The 16,143-nt window shown below is 50.8% G+C and overlaps 5 protein-coding genes across 5 annotated transcripts; 1 reads left to right on the top strand and 4 right to left on the bottom strand.

Annotated features, from left to right (window-relative positions):
• Positions 1-1,304: 1,304 nt before the first annotated feature.
• On the bottom strand, positions 1,305-2,809 carry CC1G_10784 (hypothetical protein; the record flags this gene model as incomplete). The annotated part of the gene is made up of 6 exons (XM_001834858.2): positions 1,305-1,370; positions 1,412-1,540; positions 1,589-1,819; positions 1,876-2,053; positions 2,118-2,512; positions 2,564-2,809. The coding sequence occupies 6 exons, from the start codon at positions 2,807-2,809 to the stop codon at positions 1,305-1,307; spliced, it is 1,245 nt and encodes a 414-aa protein (XP_001834910.2).
• A 354-nt stretch (positions 2,810-3,163) lies between these two features.
• Positions 3,164-7,676, bottom strand: CC1G_15416 (hypothetical protein; the record flags this gene model as incomplete). The annotated part of the gene is made up of 18 exons (XM_002910092.1): positions 3,164-3,649; positions 3,701-3,830; positions 3,885-4,155; positions 4,193-4,282; positions 4,338-4,455; positions 4,544-4,631; positions 4,682-4,787; positions 4,844-5,332; positions 5,507-5,577; positions 5,627-5,784; positions 5,837-6,079; positions 6,133-6,274; positions 6,325-6,716; positions 6,787-6,919; positions 6,979-7,047; positions 7,099-7,244; positions 7,297-7,518; positions 7,581-7,676. The coding sequence occupies 18 exons, from the start codon at positions 7,674-7,676 to the stop codon at positions 3,164-3,166; spliced, it is 3,450 nt and encodes a 1,149-aa protein (XP_002910138.1).
• A 618-nt stretch (positions 7,677-8,294) lies between these two features.
• CC1G_10780 (hypothetical protein) lies at positions 8,295-9,470 on the bottom strand (the record flags this gene model as incomplete). Its single annotated transcript, XM_001834854.2, has 6 exons — positions 8,295-8,438; positions 8,490-8,637; positions 8,689-9,060; positions 9,110-9,255; positions 9,304-9,386; positions 9,440-9,470. 6 exons carry the CDS (start codon positions 9,468-9,470, stop codon positions 8,295-8,297), a joined length of 924 nt encoding a protein of 307 aa, XP_001834906.2.
• A 289-nt stretch (positions 9,471-9,759) lies between these two features.
• Positions 9,760-12,195, top strand: CC1G_10779 (hypothetical protein; the record flags this gene model as incomplete). Its single annotated transcript, XM_001834853.1, has 12 exons — positions 9,760-9,815; positions 9,863-9,961; positions 10,015-10,155; positions 10,205-10,261; positions 10,323-10,451; positions 10,505-10,717; positions 10,774-10,932; positions 10,982-11,086; positions 11,141-11,230; positions 11,286-11,677; positions 11,733-11,825; positions 11,873-12,195. 12 exons carry the CDS (start codon positions 9,760-9,762, stop codon positions 12,193-12,195), a joined length of 1,857 nt encoding a protein of 618 aa, XP_001834905.1.
• A 144-nt stretch (positions 12,196-12,339) lies between these two features.
• Positions 12,340-16,143, bottom strand: CC1G_10778 (hypothetical protein; the record flags this gene model as incomplete). The annotated part of the gene is made up of 11 exons (XM_001834852.2): positions 12,340-13,178; positions 13,227-13,310; positions 13,362-13,415; positions 13,470-13,619; positions 13,675-14,198; positions 14,249-14,681; positions 14,732-14,906; positions 14,974-15,037; positions 15,142-15,228; positions 15,278-15,374; positions 15,942-16,143. The coding sequence occupies 11 exons, from the start codon at positions 16,141-16,143 to the stop codon at positions 12,340-12,342; spliced, it is 2,709 nt and encodes a 902-aa protein (XP_001834904.2).

The raw sequence follows: 16,143 nt of genomic DNA, 5'->3' as shown, positions 1-16,143 counted from the left end.
ACGGTCGACGGTGACCCGTGGTTCACGGGGACCACAGGTCGAGCTTGACCGATGGTTCACCAGACCAACAGCCCATTCAGGCATTGTTCGGGCGAACCATGGCTAGAGCGTCAATGATGGTTTACCTGGGCAATGACTTCCTACGCTGTTGTTCTGGCAGACCACATATCAAGGGTGACCAATGGTTGACTTGAACGAACAATAACTCCACGCTAGCAGAATCAGGATGGATCGATAGTGCTTGAGCCGTAGCTCTGGTGAACCATCACTGGTGCGTCACAGGTGGATGACCCGAGCAACGGCCCAATGAGTGGCTGTTCTGGTGAACCGCGACTCGAGAACGACAGGGGAGTCCCTAGAGCAACGGCCCTCTGCGCTGTAGTTCTGGCGAACCACATACTGTTGGTGGTGTATGGGTCACCGGAGCAATAGCACCCTGCACCGTTTCTCTTGCGGACCACTCGTCGAGAGTGACCGATGGTTGACCTCAGCAATGGCACTCAGGATGGATCAATTGAACCACATCGGAATGGCAATGTGTGGTTCAGGACTTGCGAGGTCCATGGTTCATGAGAACCACGAATGGTTTCTGGGAATGGGGATTGTGAATGACCGGATCATTTTCCGACGTACTGGGTTAATTCACATTGTCGCTCACCAGAGCAACGATATCGGGTTCCATAGGCCTGGTGCACCCCATACAATCAGCTGCTGGGTCTCGACTTGTAAGAGCCTATAGAGCCACAAGTACGCACCACCGGGGTTACTCGGCTTAAATAAGCTGAGTGTAATTTTACGCGAGCGCGCGCGCACAAAATGGCCACTCCCATCAGTCAACTGGGAACTTATTCCCTAATTGGGAACGGAGTTCGAATTTGCCCTTCGCCACTTTCCTCGATCTCCACTTCTCATTCAACAGAGTATATACTTTCCCCTTCCAAATTGTTTTTATTAAACTTAGTACCAACGTGTATTTAGTGATCGAAAATTAATGATGAAAATGGCCCTTTCAACTTACCTTTCCGCTGAAACGGTTCGCCATGCCCTTTGTCGGAGTTTCAATTGTTTCCTCCGCTGGAAGCAACTCGTTTCTGCTTGTCGTATACTGCGTATCCTAGTTCTCTTAAGTGTCTTATATCGTAGCTCTAGTTTGGTCAACTTCATTTGTATTAGTTACAGAACTAACGCTAGTAATATGATTCTTTTATTAAACTACCTATGGAATTAGGTCGCAACACTCGGTTTCCCAACCCCACTCGTGCTCGTACACGTGTAAGCGCATTTGCTCTACAGTGAATTCCAACTCAACATCGCGTACCCTTCTCATCAAGCTTCTGAAAACCGTTGTCGGTGTTAGTCTCCCGCGTACGCTAAGAACGGAAATGTGGCACCTTGTCAGTTCTTCCAGCACCTGTCCAACATCGTCGTCTGTGGCATCCACCAACGTTCCTTCCTTGTCCTTCAGGATGACAAGGATGCCACCTTCCTGACCTATATACCTGCCGGCATTGCCGACAATCGCTTCCATAACCCTGTTTTGCTATGGGCCAATTAGTACTTTAGAGATACTATCGGTAGAGCAACTCACCCTTCGTCCTTCACCGTTGACGGATAACCCCACTGCATCTTTTCCATCGTTGATCTTTAAGTGATCCGCCCGCCATGTATGTCGTTCGTCTCCGACCGGAAGATAGATAGTCGGAATGGTAGCAGAGATTCCTGCCCCCCGTTCGCTACACCTGCGAAGGGGCACTGGCACCATGACCACCGAACTTCGGTCATTGACCAACAGAACCCCGGTCACCCAGTCGTAGCCTCTCTTTAAAAATACATGTCAGTTTGCTCCACTCGAATCGCGAATTGGTAGCTACTCACCTCAATCATCATCCATGCTTTGGTAAGAGAATTTCGCGTACGTGCCCCAAAGCCATTACTGCGACGATTTCCACCGAAACTGTGAACATGTCGCAAAGCCTCTGGCAGGTGTACAACGGTCTGAACCCGGGAAAGGGCCTGAGAACATAGCACCTCTGTAACACGGTCGAACAGCTGGCTAGAAAAGAGGAGGGCAAAACTTCATAACCGTTGTTGAAAACACCTGAAAAGGTAACACTTACCTCACAAAACCCACAGCAAAAAGCTCGAAATCACCTGGTTCGCTGTCCTGTAGGTGCCCGATGGCGTTTGTGGTAAGAACAAGACAGGCTCCCTTGGTACGAAGAACAGAGCGGCTCCAAGATGAAGTCATCCTTGTAAGGGTCGGGTTGCGGGGCGATCCCTCCTCAACCTCTCTTGCCGAAAGCATGATCCAGCACCGTCCGTCTGCGAGACTGTACACCGGCAGGATGCTCAGCCTTATCGTCCCTTCCACACTGCCTATCCACGGTTCCGTCTCCAACCCTTCGACACTATCCAGTCGATCCATACCCGGTTTTAATGCCACTCGGACCATCGCAGGCGTTGAGCAGTCTGAGGGAAGCAATATTGCTGATACGTCCTGGATGCCTCCTCGCTACAACATTGATCAGTCACAAATTGCAGAGTCTTTGGCGGATACACGTACCAAGAAAGACATTCGGGAACGGCGCACTGCGTCTGTTGTCCATTCCGAAAGGTGGCGACGTTGCTTGCCATCGACTTCGCCGTTGTCCACAGTCCCCAGAGAGAACGCGTAGTCTTCCATGACAAGTTCGGGTAATTCGGGAAAGAAGTCAAGGCCCCTCCTGCAGACCCCTTGGTGACCATTCGGTCCAGGCGACTTGAGGTTTGGGCCATGTGTGTTCCTCCCGGGGTTCGCACCAAAGATCATTTTTTACATCCACCGACTCGGTTTACGTCGTACCGAGTCGGTTCAATTCCCCTTCGTTCCTCTGCGTGGAAAGTCCTTAGCACCACCAAGTAATCATGCGCCACTCTCCTGATAAATTGAAAAACTCGGCTTTCTGTCCGGTCGTCGGCAGGTCGGGTATCCTGGGATGTTCGAGATTATTATTGTTTCGCGTCACAGCCGTAATTCTGTGTTATTCTACAAGACAGCGGAATATATCATTCAACATTTGATTCGTCTGCATCACGTAGGTCGTCTATTACGTTGTCTGCAAGTTCCACCAGCAGCCTCGCTTGCTTGCCAAAGTACAATCTAGGCCTTTTAATGAGCGTGACTCTACCACGGTGAGTCCAACGAATCATACCGAGCCAAGCCATGCAACACTCTCGGGACATGAATGCTGCTGATGTCCAACAGGTCCTCCCGCTCGTTAACCCTCAACAATAACAAAGGACCCCGATGTCCAGTGAACTCGGTCCCCTGGCCCAGCAACCGATTGAGGGTGGGGTTTGCTCGTCCCTGTACGTAAAGCTTCGTAAGAATCCTCGACTCGGACTTGTGATCGACGGATGTCGTTACCTTGATGGAATACCATCCCACAGCTAAAACCCGCTCCTCCTCACCACTGCCCACCCCTTCCAGTGGAAACTCTTCAGCTTCCCACATCGTAGACGTCGATGGGGAAGGTAGGTAATGTGTTATCCCAATCCCTCCAAGGCCTTGCATAACCGTTTTTTCGCCACGAATAGGAACCGGAACTATGATGGGACGCGCGATGTTCTCGTGTAGGAGAAGTCCTAACACACTTTCCATTCGGTCTCCCTAAACCTTGTAGTTCTGTCACCTGAGCACGCTTAGAGTAAAAAGGCTTACCTCAATAGCTTCTTTCGCCCAGGTAATGGATTGCCTAAGTTTCTTGTCTTCCACCTCAAGCGACAACTCATCCGTCATCATCCATTTCATCCGCCTCGCCTGTTCCTCCCCTGCTTTCTGGACTACGTGACTTTAGGATTGAAAGCAATTAGGACCGTTCCTACACACGTTACCGACCACTCACCTTATATATCCCTCTGCGAAGGACTGGAAATCCTCGGGTTGCGCGTCCACAATCCAACCTATGGCGTTCGTAACCACCACTAGGCATGGGCCCGAGACAGCGACGAATGGCTGGAATGTGCGAGGCAGGAGCTGGATTAGGGACGGGTTTTTTGGGAACTTAACATCGACATCGCGTTGGGCTATTATCACGAAATTCCTCCTTCTCTCGGGGTCTCGCGCAGGCTTGATGCAGAGATTCATGGTTGTCGTTTCGTCTCCTAACCAGCCGGCTATTTCCAGACCGTCGATGCTTCTCATTTTCGTAACCCACTTCTTCGTAAACAGTGACACCGAAACCGGTACTGCGCTGTCTGGGGGAAGCAATAATGCTTCCACCCGCACTCCTTCCATATCCTGCTACACAGGAAAATGATCGGTCAGGAGAAGTCTTTCTTCAACGACAGGAACTTACCTCCATTATGGCTTCCGCCCTCGTTGCCATTCCCTTTGTCCAGGGTGATAAGGGATACGGCTCTCCTGTTCCTTCGTCGGAGAAGGCCCTTCGTACGCGGCCCAGTGACACTGCGATGCTGCATTCCATGGAGGTCGAGGGGTGATGATGGTGGTTAGGTGAAAGGAGTTTGCCAAGAAATCCTGGCGGGTTGACGCTGGTATTACCAAAGTCGCAGCCGCGCCTGATCGAGTATAAGCGAATTCAGCCCCCTCCATCGTCCATTCGATACTTTTTCTCTCTACCAGTTCTGTGCTACAAAATCATCTATCCTAGACAAATATTCTCCCGGTTGTTCTGCATACTCCCACTCCGATCCATTTCGAACTTCTCGCGCCTCGTCGAGGATATATTGGATTTCGTCGAGAACGTATCCCCTTCGGGCGCTCTCAATCTTTTCGTTCGCCTGAGCTAAATTATGGTCAACAAACCTTGTGGAACAGACAGTGAAAAATATTTCCACATACCGCCCCTGACTTTCGCCCAACTGGAAGTAATTCTTCGGCAGATAGAGTCGAGATCTCCTATCGCTTCAACGGCTGCCCCATCTCCGCATCCCAGCGTTTCAATTTTGCGCACGATTGTTTCTAGTTTCTTGAGACCTGATAATTCGTTAGCTTGCAGACGGTCCCAGAGCTGACGAGTGTTACCTTCCCATACGGAACTAGCATCGACATCGCCGTCGCCAACCGCAGTCCGTTTTCCCTTGAAACATCTATCCATGAACCCGCATTCTGCTCCCGTTATATGGCATCCTACACAGCTGAACATGCCCTTAACTGGTGCACAGGAGTCTGCGTCGCTGCATGTTCCACACGTTCTTGGAACGCCGTGTAGGTTCGTCGTTTGCCATTCTTCCACCCAAGCGTCCCATATTGCGTCGCAATGTCGCAGTTCTGTATCAGAACGCAGGCGGTTGAAGTCTTCTGGGTTGTTTGCTGCGCGCGATGTCATGTCTGATGATTAAGGAGTCAATCGCCTGCCCAAAGGCCTAGCTGCGCAACATTTGTTTTGGTTTCACGTGCTCTTTATCCCTGTCTTGTCTGTTTTGGGTAGCCCCTGTCGTCGAACGCGCATGTTTTCAAACTTCCTACTACTTAATACAGACAAGTCTACGAGCTACAGCGTACGTTGTTCAATCACCGGTATGGTGACAATGTCTGGTGAGATCACCCTCTCCTCCAAGTGCCGTAGCATTTCCCTGAAAAGCAAGTTCAGTATCTCCAAACGATTGCTTCGTTGGCGCCCACCTTATCATTCCCTCGCAAAGAACTGGTACGTCCTCCTTCGCTAAGTCTTTGAGGGAACCGTCTTTGCTGACCGCAACCAACAACATTGGCCCGTTGATACGAATGAAGGTATCATAGCTGGACCCGAGCATCGAATTTAACATAGGGTTATCGGAGACCTGTTTCTACCTAAGTCCTCAATTCAGATCCACGACAACAGCAGGAACTTACGTTGTATCGATAGTTCCCAAAAACTGTACATTCTGTCTCTTCTCCTGATAACGACGAAGTGAATCTGAAGGTGACCTTTGACCAGTCGTTGTCAAACGAAGGCTGGTCAAGATAAAGATCCACCCTGGCCGACATGGCTCCCACATGTGGAGGTGGGCCCCGTTGAAATGGCACAGGAACCATCGACGCTACCGAACCCTCTTTTGGGAGGAGAACGCCAGTCGCCCATTCTAAACGTTCGCACTGGCGTTGGAAAGCAGTCAGCAAATGACATTTAGAATGTAATATGCACTTACTTCAATCTCAACTGCTACCCTTCTGATAACGTCGGTGGAGACATTACCAGGGATAACCCCCTTGTCGGCGAAAACCTGAACTCCTGTCAGTGCTCGCCGTGCCAGAGTCGCTCGCTCTGTCGTAACGAGATCCCAGACCAGCCTTTAGGAACAGTCTTTAGCCTGTTACAGATAAGAAGATGGGCAGCATACCTTCGAAATGCTTGCGCAAACAACGTGAAGTCTGTCTGTTCCAGCCGCAAGAGTTCTCCAACAGCATTGGTGACAACCACAACACATGGCCCACGCAGTGCGACGTAATCTTGAACGCTATCCGGCGCCAACCTTCTGAGCGTTGGGTTGACATCGTTGACAGATGCATATGCTGAAGCGATGATGTGAGCCGTCCGTCTGCGACCCTTTTCCCCAGGTAGGTCCACTGGCAGGACCGTTATCTCCCCCGCTTCTCCCATCCACGGTTCTAGGTCAAGTTTATTGAACCCCTCGCAAGGGGCACAGTATCGCTTAACATACAGGGCTACCACGGCAGCTTCTTCTGCATCTGGAGGTAGAAAATATGCGCCTACTAGACTTGATCCCAAGTCCTAAAAACCACAGCGTTATCATTGGTGCTAAAAGAAAACCTGACGACACGCACCATTCCTCGCTCAATACTTTCTCTGATAGCTCGCCTGGTCCAAGCAGACATGCCTTGAGATTCTTCTGCCATGTCTGTCCTTCGCTAGCGTTTAGAGTCGTACGTGTCTGGCGAAGTTGAGGGTATCGCCAAAGTCCCATGACGTATCCACTGCACAGTTTCTCCGCTTTCAGATTCCCTAATAAAGTCGATATATTGTTCACATGTACTCTACGACGTCAGGCATTCCTTCGTCGGCCTGCAACGCGTCCATTTCCGCTTTTTGAACTCCCAGGACCCTGTGTCATGTGTTAATTCGAAATGGAATACCTGACGGGTATACTGCATACCTTGCCAATGCGACGTTGATTTCTTTGCGCATAGAGACCTCGGCACAGAAGACGTTGCCCGTCTCCTTCTCCAACGTTATGACGAGAAGATGTCCCCTTACATACGTCCCTTTGACCAGCCTCTGAGCAAGCATGTTTAGTGGCCTCTGAATGAACATTGTGAGGCTGTAAGTTCAAACTGGGAGGGAAAAGACTGACGAATGGGTTGGTCGCGTGACAGGCTATTGCCCAGTAGTCGCTGTCGATTTCCAACTTCAGAACATGAGACGGGGCCGGGCGCCCTGTTCCGATGTATATTTCTATCTCCAGATCTTGGATCGTTTGGGCTTCCCATACGCCTTCTTTGAAGGGAAGCGGCACTAGCAACGGGTGGTCCATGTCATCCGCCAATAGAATGGCGCTTGCATAGTGTCTGCCTTTCTAAATGAAATCGTAATTATTGTTGGTCGTACGTTGGTGAAAGTGTCGCTACTGTGACGCACCAATACTAAACCACGGGCCTCTTCCACTGCTTTCGTAGCGGGTTTGCTTTCCATGCCTTGAGTTTCGGACTTTGCTGGCGACGTTCGTTTCCACATACCGCACGTATTCTGTCTTTTCTGATGTGTTTCTGATATCCCACTACTGCCCGTTAATCCGCCGAATGTGTTGTTCCGCCATTCAAATCGGACCGTGATCTTCTCCTTGTGACGTCTCTCTCCATCGATAACATCGGATTCCAATCTTTACGGTTCAAATGCCTTTTAAGGAATTAGTGAGATTCACGGCCCCCGGGAACAGCAATGAGGACATAAACCTGCTCCACCAAGATATAAACGTTCTCTGCCCTCCTGTAGTTCGCTCTATTGCAGTTGCTTGAGTCTACGAGCTTGTCTGTTTTCGTGTACTGACGACGTTGTCTCGTTTATGTTGTCCTTTGCCTTGAATCCGAGTCGGCTGGCTCGGTTAAGTGGGCCGTATACGTAACAGAAGCGTCTTCCAAAGCTTCTCACCAGTCATTGCTACCGAATGGGTACCATGTGTTCTGTTTCTGGGCAGTTGGAACGGCTATGTTTTCTCGCACAGCTACTGCAGACCAAGTTCGTTGGCGAATAATTTCACGCCGACCTCTCCCCAGTTTCAACATACATACGTACAGAAGTTGAACGGTAGACTAAAGGTATCTTCAGCACGGGCTTATAGCCCGTCCGTCATTCCTATTCAGCGTCGATCCTCATCTGACAGAATCTGTCACGGGCTTCATGAACTTCTTCGTCGTCAACGTAAGTAGGCTTCCTTTTCCGAACAGTGTTTCGGTTAAAATTCGGGAACCGGCTCCTCATCCGAAGGATGGCTGCAGACTTGCGTAGAGTTAACTTTGGCTCGCTGTCGAACTGAATCAAACCACTCACGTTTCGTTCATCGGTGTTGAGCTGGGTCAGCGCTTTCAGAAGAAAAGTCATTCGGAATTGTTTCTCCTTGGTAGGGAGACAGGCGAAGACAACGGTCGCTTCGACGATATCTCCAACTTTGAACATCGCAGGACTGCAATCTTCATACCTGGACCATATTTCAGCGACGTGCCCGTATCGGTGGTAAGGAAGGCCTCACCTTACGGTACCGTTTTCCTGAATAGTACGAGCCTTGTAGTCCACAATGTTGTTGGCCGTGTACAGGAAGTCGGCATCGCACAAGGAAGCGAGGACGCCTTCAGGGTCAACGAGACTTGAGATAACCTCCTGGGTTTGGCCAAACGTAGCATTTTTATGGGTGAAGTATCGGCAGGCAAGGTCCAATGTTGCGTCACCCGACTCATGCCCAAGGTCCATGGGAAGAAGCGTGCCTTCGGGGAGTCGATTATAAAAGTGAAGGTATACCTTCTCGACGTTGGCCACTGCAACTTGGAACTCTTTCGACCCTAAGCCTGAAAGAGTAACCGCTTGCCTCATATGTGGCCGGGCTTTCTTCATCTGGTTGAAGTTTCTGCATACTGTTAGTTAAAGACATGTTTATATGATGGCAGTGGACGTACTCTGGCCTGGAAACAGGAGGCAGTAGTTTTGAGGTTATTATTCCCTGGACACGAATGTAGGCAGCTTCATGCCCGGTATCTTCGCTGTTGTAGCACAAGAACCACGCGCCCCTTACGCCCTCTTGCGAAACGCTCAAAGAGTCGAGCTGTTCATAGTTAGCCATATCTTCATAGGTTAGATGTACGGTACTTACGTTCAGTTCGATAAGTTGATAAACCCCGTTCGCAGCGTTACTTGTCTTTCGTCGACCCCGAATTATCTCATCCAGCTTGCGAACTTAAAGAACCGTTGAGAAAGACTTCTAGTTTACAGCAAAGGAACTCGCTCACCTGCTTCGTGCGTGTCGTAGAATTCGTCCATCGTTCGAACTGTGTTAACGCGCAGGATCCGCAACCCAAGGCTTGGGAATAAGTTTTATGCTTAAGATTTGTTGTACGCTGTGTTGTTCCATTGTCGTTTTCTTGCATCGGCGCAGGTGGTTCGTTTAAAGGCGCACCGGTTTACTTGCGTCCGGTTTAACGATACATCTCCGTATATCTAACACTGTTCCAGAAGCTTTAAAAGCGGATGGAACCAGTACCCTCTTCGCCCACTTTGTCCTTGCTTCGACTTCTTACTCTGGTTCATTCAACGTTTTCCCCTGCAAACCATGCCTCCCAAGAAGTCCGCTACCCCCAAGACCCCTGCCTCACGGAATGCGTCGAGGTAATTCACTTCCAGTCACTTCTCGCTTTCTCTGACACAGTCTTCAGCACTCAGCAGGCGCAGTCCACGGCGAAAAAAACCTCCCAAAAAAAGGCTACCGTCAAGTCCAAGGCATTGGTCTCCGACAGTGATCATTCGGAGTCGAAGTATGTATCTCCTGTTAATCACCCTGACTTCTGGCTAACTATCTCCGACTTAGCACCCCCAACGTCCCTTCGGCTCCTGAGCTGCCCTCCACGCCCACCCCCAACCACGGACGATCACTTCGCAAAAGGCCTGCCGCTACCCCGGTAACACCTTCCCAAGCGCTGCAAAAGTTGTCTCTTGGGCAAGAGTCTCCGTACGCGTACATTTCCCTTGCCTCCGACTACGTGTTGATGTTCCTCTAGGACCAAAAAGGCGAGAACTACGTCCACTCCAAGTCCTATGAAGCGGACTGCAAAAGGGTGAGTCGGTGATGGTTAGGCCAAATTGCCGTCTTACCGACCTTTTCTCCCTCGTTATTAGGTCGTCGACATCAGCATCCAAGCGCCCGACTTCTCCGGTTAAGACAGCTTCCTCTTCTGCTCCTACAAAGCACAAGGTCACTAGGAAGACCGCTGCCAGTAGCGGGCCACAGACCAAGGCGTCGGCTAGGTGAGCTTACCCTTCATGACCAGCAGTACCATGTGTTGACTTTCTGTGTCCAGGTTGATGGATGATAACGACACTTTTGTTGTTGAAGACGACGAAGACGATGAAGACGGCGCAGAGGAGTACCAGCCTGAGGAGGATTGTTCTGAAGGCGACTACGAAGAGGAAGCTGTCGCTACTGAAGACGACATGGAAGGCGACGGCGAGGATGAAGAGGGTGTTGAAGAGGTCGACGGGGAGGAGTCCGGTGAAGAAGCTGAAGTACTGAGGTGATCTCCCTGTTCCCGTTTACCTTCATTGCGTAGTGCTGATTCTCTCTTCAAAGTGGATCTGAGCAGGAGGACGTTGAGGATGACGTCGATGAGGAGGATGACGGAGAGGGATCCGTGGAAGGGTCTCCAGAGGAGGATGGGGAGGAAGAAGATGTTGACGGAGAGGAAGAAGACGAAGAACCGGTCTACGAGCCAGGTGCCTTTTATCCTAGGTAAGAAGGACCAAGGTGCGATGTCTTCTTTCTACTGATTCCTTCAAAGACCTTTGGCAGACAACGAAGAATACATGAACCTTGACGCCCTCAAGGATCGCAATGCTCCCGATGGTTTCTATCCAGATGAAAGTCTGAATATTTACCGATTGCGGTGCGTGTAACACTGTCTTTCTCCTCCTTAGCTTCCCCTGATCATTCAGATTAGCCCCGGCACCATCGAGTCCCGTACCAGTAACGAGGCTATGAATCTCGCGCCTTCGGCGATCCTCAAAGCTCTGCCGCAGCTTGATCCTGAGTAGGTCTCCTTTCCCTCATCGCATGCAACTACCGGTTAACAAGATCGTCGCCAGCGTTTTCTGGGGTGTTCTCATGTTCTCCAACTGGAAGAATGTCGTCGGATTAGCTCGCTCGCCTGTGGGCCTCACTGGGTGCAGGCCTTATGAACGGGAGAACATCGAGATGACTGTCAGGGGCCGGGGAACCGCCCTGTGTGTCGTTTCTGGTGTTGTACAAGAGAGTAATCTCTTCTCCCCTCGTCAATGGACTAGCACCAACCCAAACGAGAGGCAAGAGTTCGTCAGCTACAACATTTTGGTCAACCCTTTAAGCTTCGAACGTTCTCGTATCCAAGCCCATACGGTGATGTCCATGAACAACTTCACCATGAAGTCTACCGAACACAAAGGAGGTCTCAATTTGACAACAATGTCGGCCAAGATAGGTGCTACTCCAGTTAAGAGAGGTACGTCCGTGGTTACTCGGGTAGGAGTCGACGACACTCATAAATTGAATGACAGAACCCAATGCGTTTTTCGACCTCGCTGCCACCATGGTCAACACAGCTGCGTCGGGATATGGTACCCTCTCTCCTCGACGCTTCAGTGACAAAAGTGAGCTTGCTTTTCATACGCCACGGCCTTTGCTGACGGTTCTCTAGTTCCCATTTATGACGCCACCTCCGTGAAGGGGTTCCGTTTGGAGGACCACTTGGATGACTTGAGCGGTACGCTGCCCGAATGGCCGCAAGGCAAGGAGATTCCTGTGATGTCCTTCGTGGTCGCAGGGTATATCGTTCGCCATGCCATGGGGGCCAACAACAAGAAGTGGCTATTGAACACCTATATCCAGTGGTTGATCGTCCTTGCTGACAAGGAACAGGTCCCCAAGGAGCTACCAAAGGCCACCAAAGCCAAGGTTCCTGTGAAGTCAAAGGCGACGGCGAAGACACCCAAGAAGGCGACGAAGTCATCGAAAGTATAGTTGTATCATTCTTCCATAAATATTAAAGTCTATCGTTTTCACTGTTTGCTTTGATTCTTCTATTGCTCGTACGTTATACATTCAACATGTATTTAGTGTCCAAAAATAAGGAATAAAAAGCGGTTCAACACCCAAAGTACGAGTCTAGTCAACAACGTCAAGCGAGGAGTCCTCGAGAAGGAAGGGGATTCGAGAGCCGTACAACGAACACACCGACAAAAGAACCTTGTACTCCTCAGATGCGCGACGAGTGAACAGCGCCAAGGGTAGCTCTTCATTTGCCCAACGCTCAATTTTTTCGCGCGTAACTTTGGAAGAGATAGCAATGCCTCTCCGGAGGTTGGTGTAGGTGTTCCATACCGGCGGGTAAAGAAGAATGAAGGGACCTGCAATGTCCACGAGTTTGCGGGTAAGAAGGGCGGCCATGCGAAGGTAGTCACTCTTCGGATAAGAGAACCAGGTTCTAACCACCTTCTCTGCTGTGGCCCTGAGCTTTTCGTCCGTTAAGGCAGAGTATCGTCGCCGCAAGGGACGCTCGTGAACGAACTCTGGGGCCCCAGTCATCGCTGGGAAACAAATGGTGGCCGGAAGAGTTTTGCGAATGTCTGGCGTGAGGTGAATGTTCTCGATGGCGGCGTATAGAGGCGAAGTCCAGTGGGTATTGTTTGTCGATTGTCGAGCCTTCAGCCCCTTTTCAAGCGAATCGTCGAGCCATTCCCATGCGAGCATGTTGATCATCATAATCTTCGAACGTTCCTCCACGAGCTGTAATGCTGATGCTGAGTGTTGCCCTTCAAGGGATTCCGACATCTGCCACAGCTCCGATACCCGTCCGGCTTTGCAGCAGAGTTTAATCGTAGCGGGAAGATCCTTTATGGCTTCGTTTGCGACGTCGGTGTCGGTCGAATCGAGAGTGTCAACGAGATCTTCGGCTTCGTCGTGTTGCCGTTGTAAATGCGTTAGCGTAAAGGTTGACAATAGTCCTAGAAAGAGTTAGTAAAAATACATCGTCATGCGCCGGTTGCTCGTACCGTTAAAGTCCGACCCTTGATCAGTGTTATTGGTATCTTCGCTCTCGCTCTGTTGGGTGCTGCGATGCCGTTTGTGCTTGGGTCCTTTAAAGTTCGCTTTGAGACACGTATCGGAAAAGAGATAAGTGAACTTACCATCGCCGTGTGAACCTCCCCGCTTTCTCTTCGACGGCGCCGGTACCAATGGGTCTGAGGACAAAGCGTATGAGTAAACGTGTCGCGTATGTCAAGTGGGAGTCGCACCATCATCATACGGCCGATGTACGCAAGTACGAGTAGAACGGCGCAAAGGGGATCTTTCATCCTCTTCGTGGATCTCTTGTTCTGGGGCTTGGGCATCTGCGTTATTGTCTTCGGAAGGGCGCATGAACGGTGTGAGACGTTTGATTGCAGCTACAAAAGACACTGTCAATATGATACCAGCGTAGCTTGAAGCACTGGTTCTTACCTTTCCGGGCCTGCGCTGAGGCACGCCCATTTACCTCCCTCTCCTTCGACACAACGCATACAGGGTAGGTAGAAGACATCTGTTCCAGATGCCGATTCCATGAACGTTCGACACTGGCCGCGATGGTGTTTCCATATGGTACGGAAGATCCTGAATCGCTGTTCCTCTTCGCAACTTGTTCCGAACACGACATGCCTTCGAAATCGTCGGTGTATTGCTTTCCAATTCGAACATCATCGCCCGTCCACCCAGGTCCCGTGGACCAAGGATCGGCACACACCCTGGTGTAGCTGGGTCCCTCGTGTGTCTCCTCATCGGGGACAACCCAGTTGAACGCACTCAGAAGTAGATCTCGATCGAAGCGCATTTGAAGGGCAGGGTCGACTTGTGAAATGAGATAGGATACAAACATAACGATGCTTCGCGAGGCATGGTTACCGTAGGACCTTGCGGTGGAGATGGCGCGGGATTGGGAGAGGTAGGTGGCCTGTGCTTCGGGTCGATACATTGGAAAGTCGGGCACTCTGCAGAGATGTCAATATAGAGGACGCTATTGGATCCTCGAAATGCGCACCTGAACTGTTTCATTTCTTTGTAAAGCTTGAGGACCTCCGTCTGAACGTGCTTCGAGGTTCTTGGATGGTCTTCACTTCCACCTTCTCGTTTGCTGGAAGGCACCATAGCCAACGCCGAAGAACTCGAAGTTTCGAAATGGTGTGCGGGTGGGTAGGCGACGACGACAATGCGAAGGTGTGGACGAGGGTGTGGGCCGGCACTTTGTTTGAAGAGAACTGCCGATCCGCGATGAAGGTATAGCCCTGAAAAGCAGGCCGTTACAAGGCGACGAAGGATGAACCCTACGCCCAACTCGACGAAGTAGAGAACGTCTTCCTCAACGTCGTCCCTGTCTTCGCTGTAGCATGTGATAGCAGAAATCGCACCCGCACAGTCCTTGATATCGATATGAACTTCGCCTGCCGTTCCAAGTTGTCGTATACCCCCCGTTCCTAAACAAAATTGAGTTCCTGGGTGATTGCGAGCGCTAGGGTAAACTCACCTCTTGCTTTCCTGGGCAATTCTGCCGTCGTGATGTTGAGTTGAAAAGCCGGAAAGGCTGTATTGCTCTCGTGCCCAATGCGCGGAAGGTTGGCCATTTCCGACCTTGATGTTATGGTATTCACGAACTTCGACGGGGCCTTTTTAAGGCATTGCATGCTTCGTAAACTGGTGAACTGACAGGGTTAAGGAATGTTTAGTTTCATTCAATCGTAGGATGTCAAGTAAAACAGGCGAGCTTACCTCCAACAACTTCTTCGTCGTTTGATCGTGTTCGTCCAACGAGCGACCGTAACTCTCTGCGTCCCTTGAAGGGGGCCTCGAGGTCTTTATTGTCTCTGGTGAGTTGTGGAAAGACTATAGCAGCGCCCTCCTTTCCCGGAAGAGGAACAGCGAGGATCTCGCTCGTACTCTGTCAAACCGTCGTCGTCTATGTCGGCAACGATCTCCTGCACTAGATTGTCTGCGGTTTGGATTTCTTCCGGCGTGCAATCCTTCCTACACAGATGTAAGTTAAGGCACATGCGAGAGCGTGGAAGATACTCACTTAGATAGAAACCATAGCTTCAGACAGTCTGGTACGGCATGGTCGTCGTCTGTCCAGACGAGCCTCGGATCGTCGTTGGGATCGAGAATGAGCCAACCTGAATTACATGAATGCCAGTGTTAGACTCTACGGAACTGCGGAGTCTGCGGAGTCGAAGGGACCTTGGCCTCAACGTATTGCGTTGTGCCCACGCTGGTGGTATATGGTCCAACCCGAAAGGAGAGGGGAGGAGAGGGAGAGAGAGACGCGCCTTACGGCGGAAGACGAGGAGAGAGAGGAGAGAGCCTTGCGGAGCGGAATCAGGAGCACTGTGCGGATATGCGGAGTATGCGGAAAGCTCTAGCAAGCCTAAAGGCTCAAGACTGGACAGAGGGGAAGTTCTGTATAAGTCTGATTCGAGATTCCGGATGAGTATCTACTACAGAAATCTAGCTAGCTTATATATCTGTAGATACTCTGGATATACTCTGGGATAAGTCTGGGACAAGAGAAGAAACTGAGTCATAAGAAATGCGGAATACCGCGGAATGCGAAGAGGATGAGTAAGACGATTCCAAAGAACAATAGCAAAGCAAGGAAGGGAGTCATAAAGAAGTATAAGAGGTCACATGCAGAGTCTGGGCGCCTAGAGGGCGGTTACGAGGTTTCTCCGCACGGTCCGCACCGGCCCTCAGTTGCGGGCCGTGTCGTACCGGCGGCGCTCCGCATAAATGCGGAGCGGAGTGTCTAGCGCCCATAGACTCCGCATGCAGATCGACTGCGGAGCATGCGGGAATGCGGAGGGAAGGGTCGCGGAGATATGGGGATGTGGGATGCGGAGAGATGGTGGCGAGTGTGGGGATGTGCGGGATCATGCGGGAGATCAT

Source organism: Coprinopsis cinerea (genome assembly GCF_000182895.1).
Source record: "Coprinopsis cinerea okayama7#130 chromosome 12 map unlocalized cont3.12, whole genome shotgun sequence".
NCBI classification, from domain to species: domain Eukaryota; kingdom Fungi; phylum Basidiomycota; class Agaricomycetes; order Agaricales; family Psathyrellaceae; genus Coprinopsis; species Coprinopsis cinerea.
This window is presented reverse-complemented; position numbering and strand designations above follow the sequence as displayed.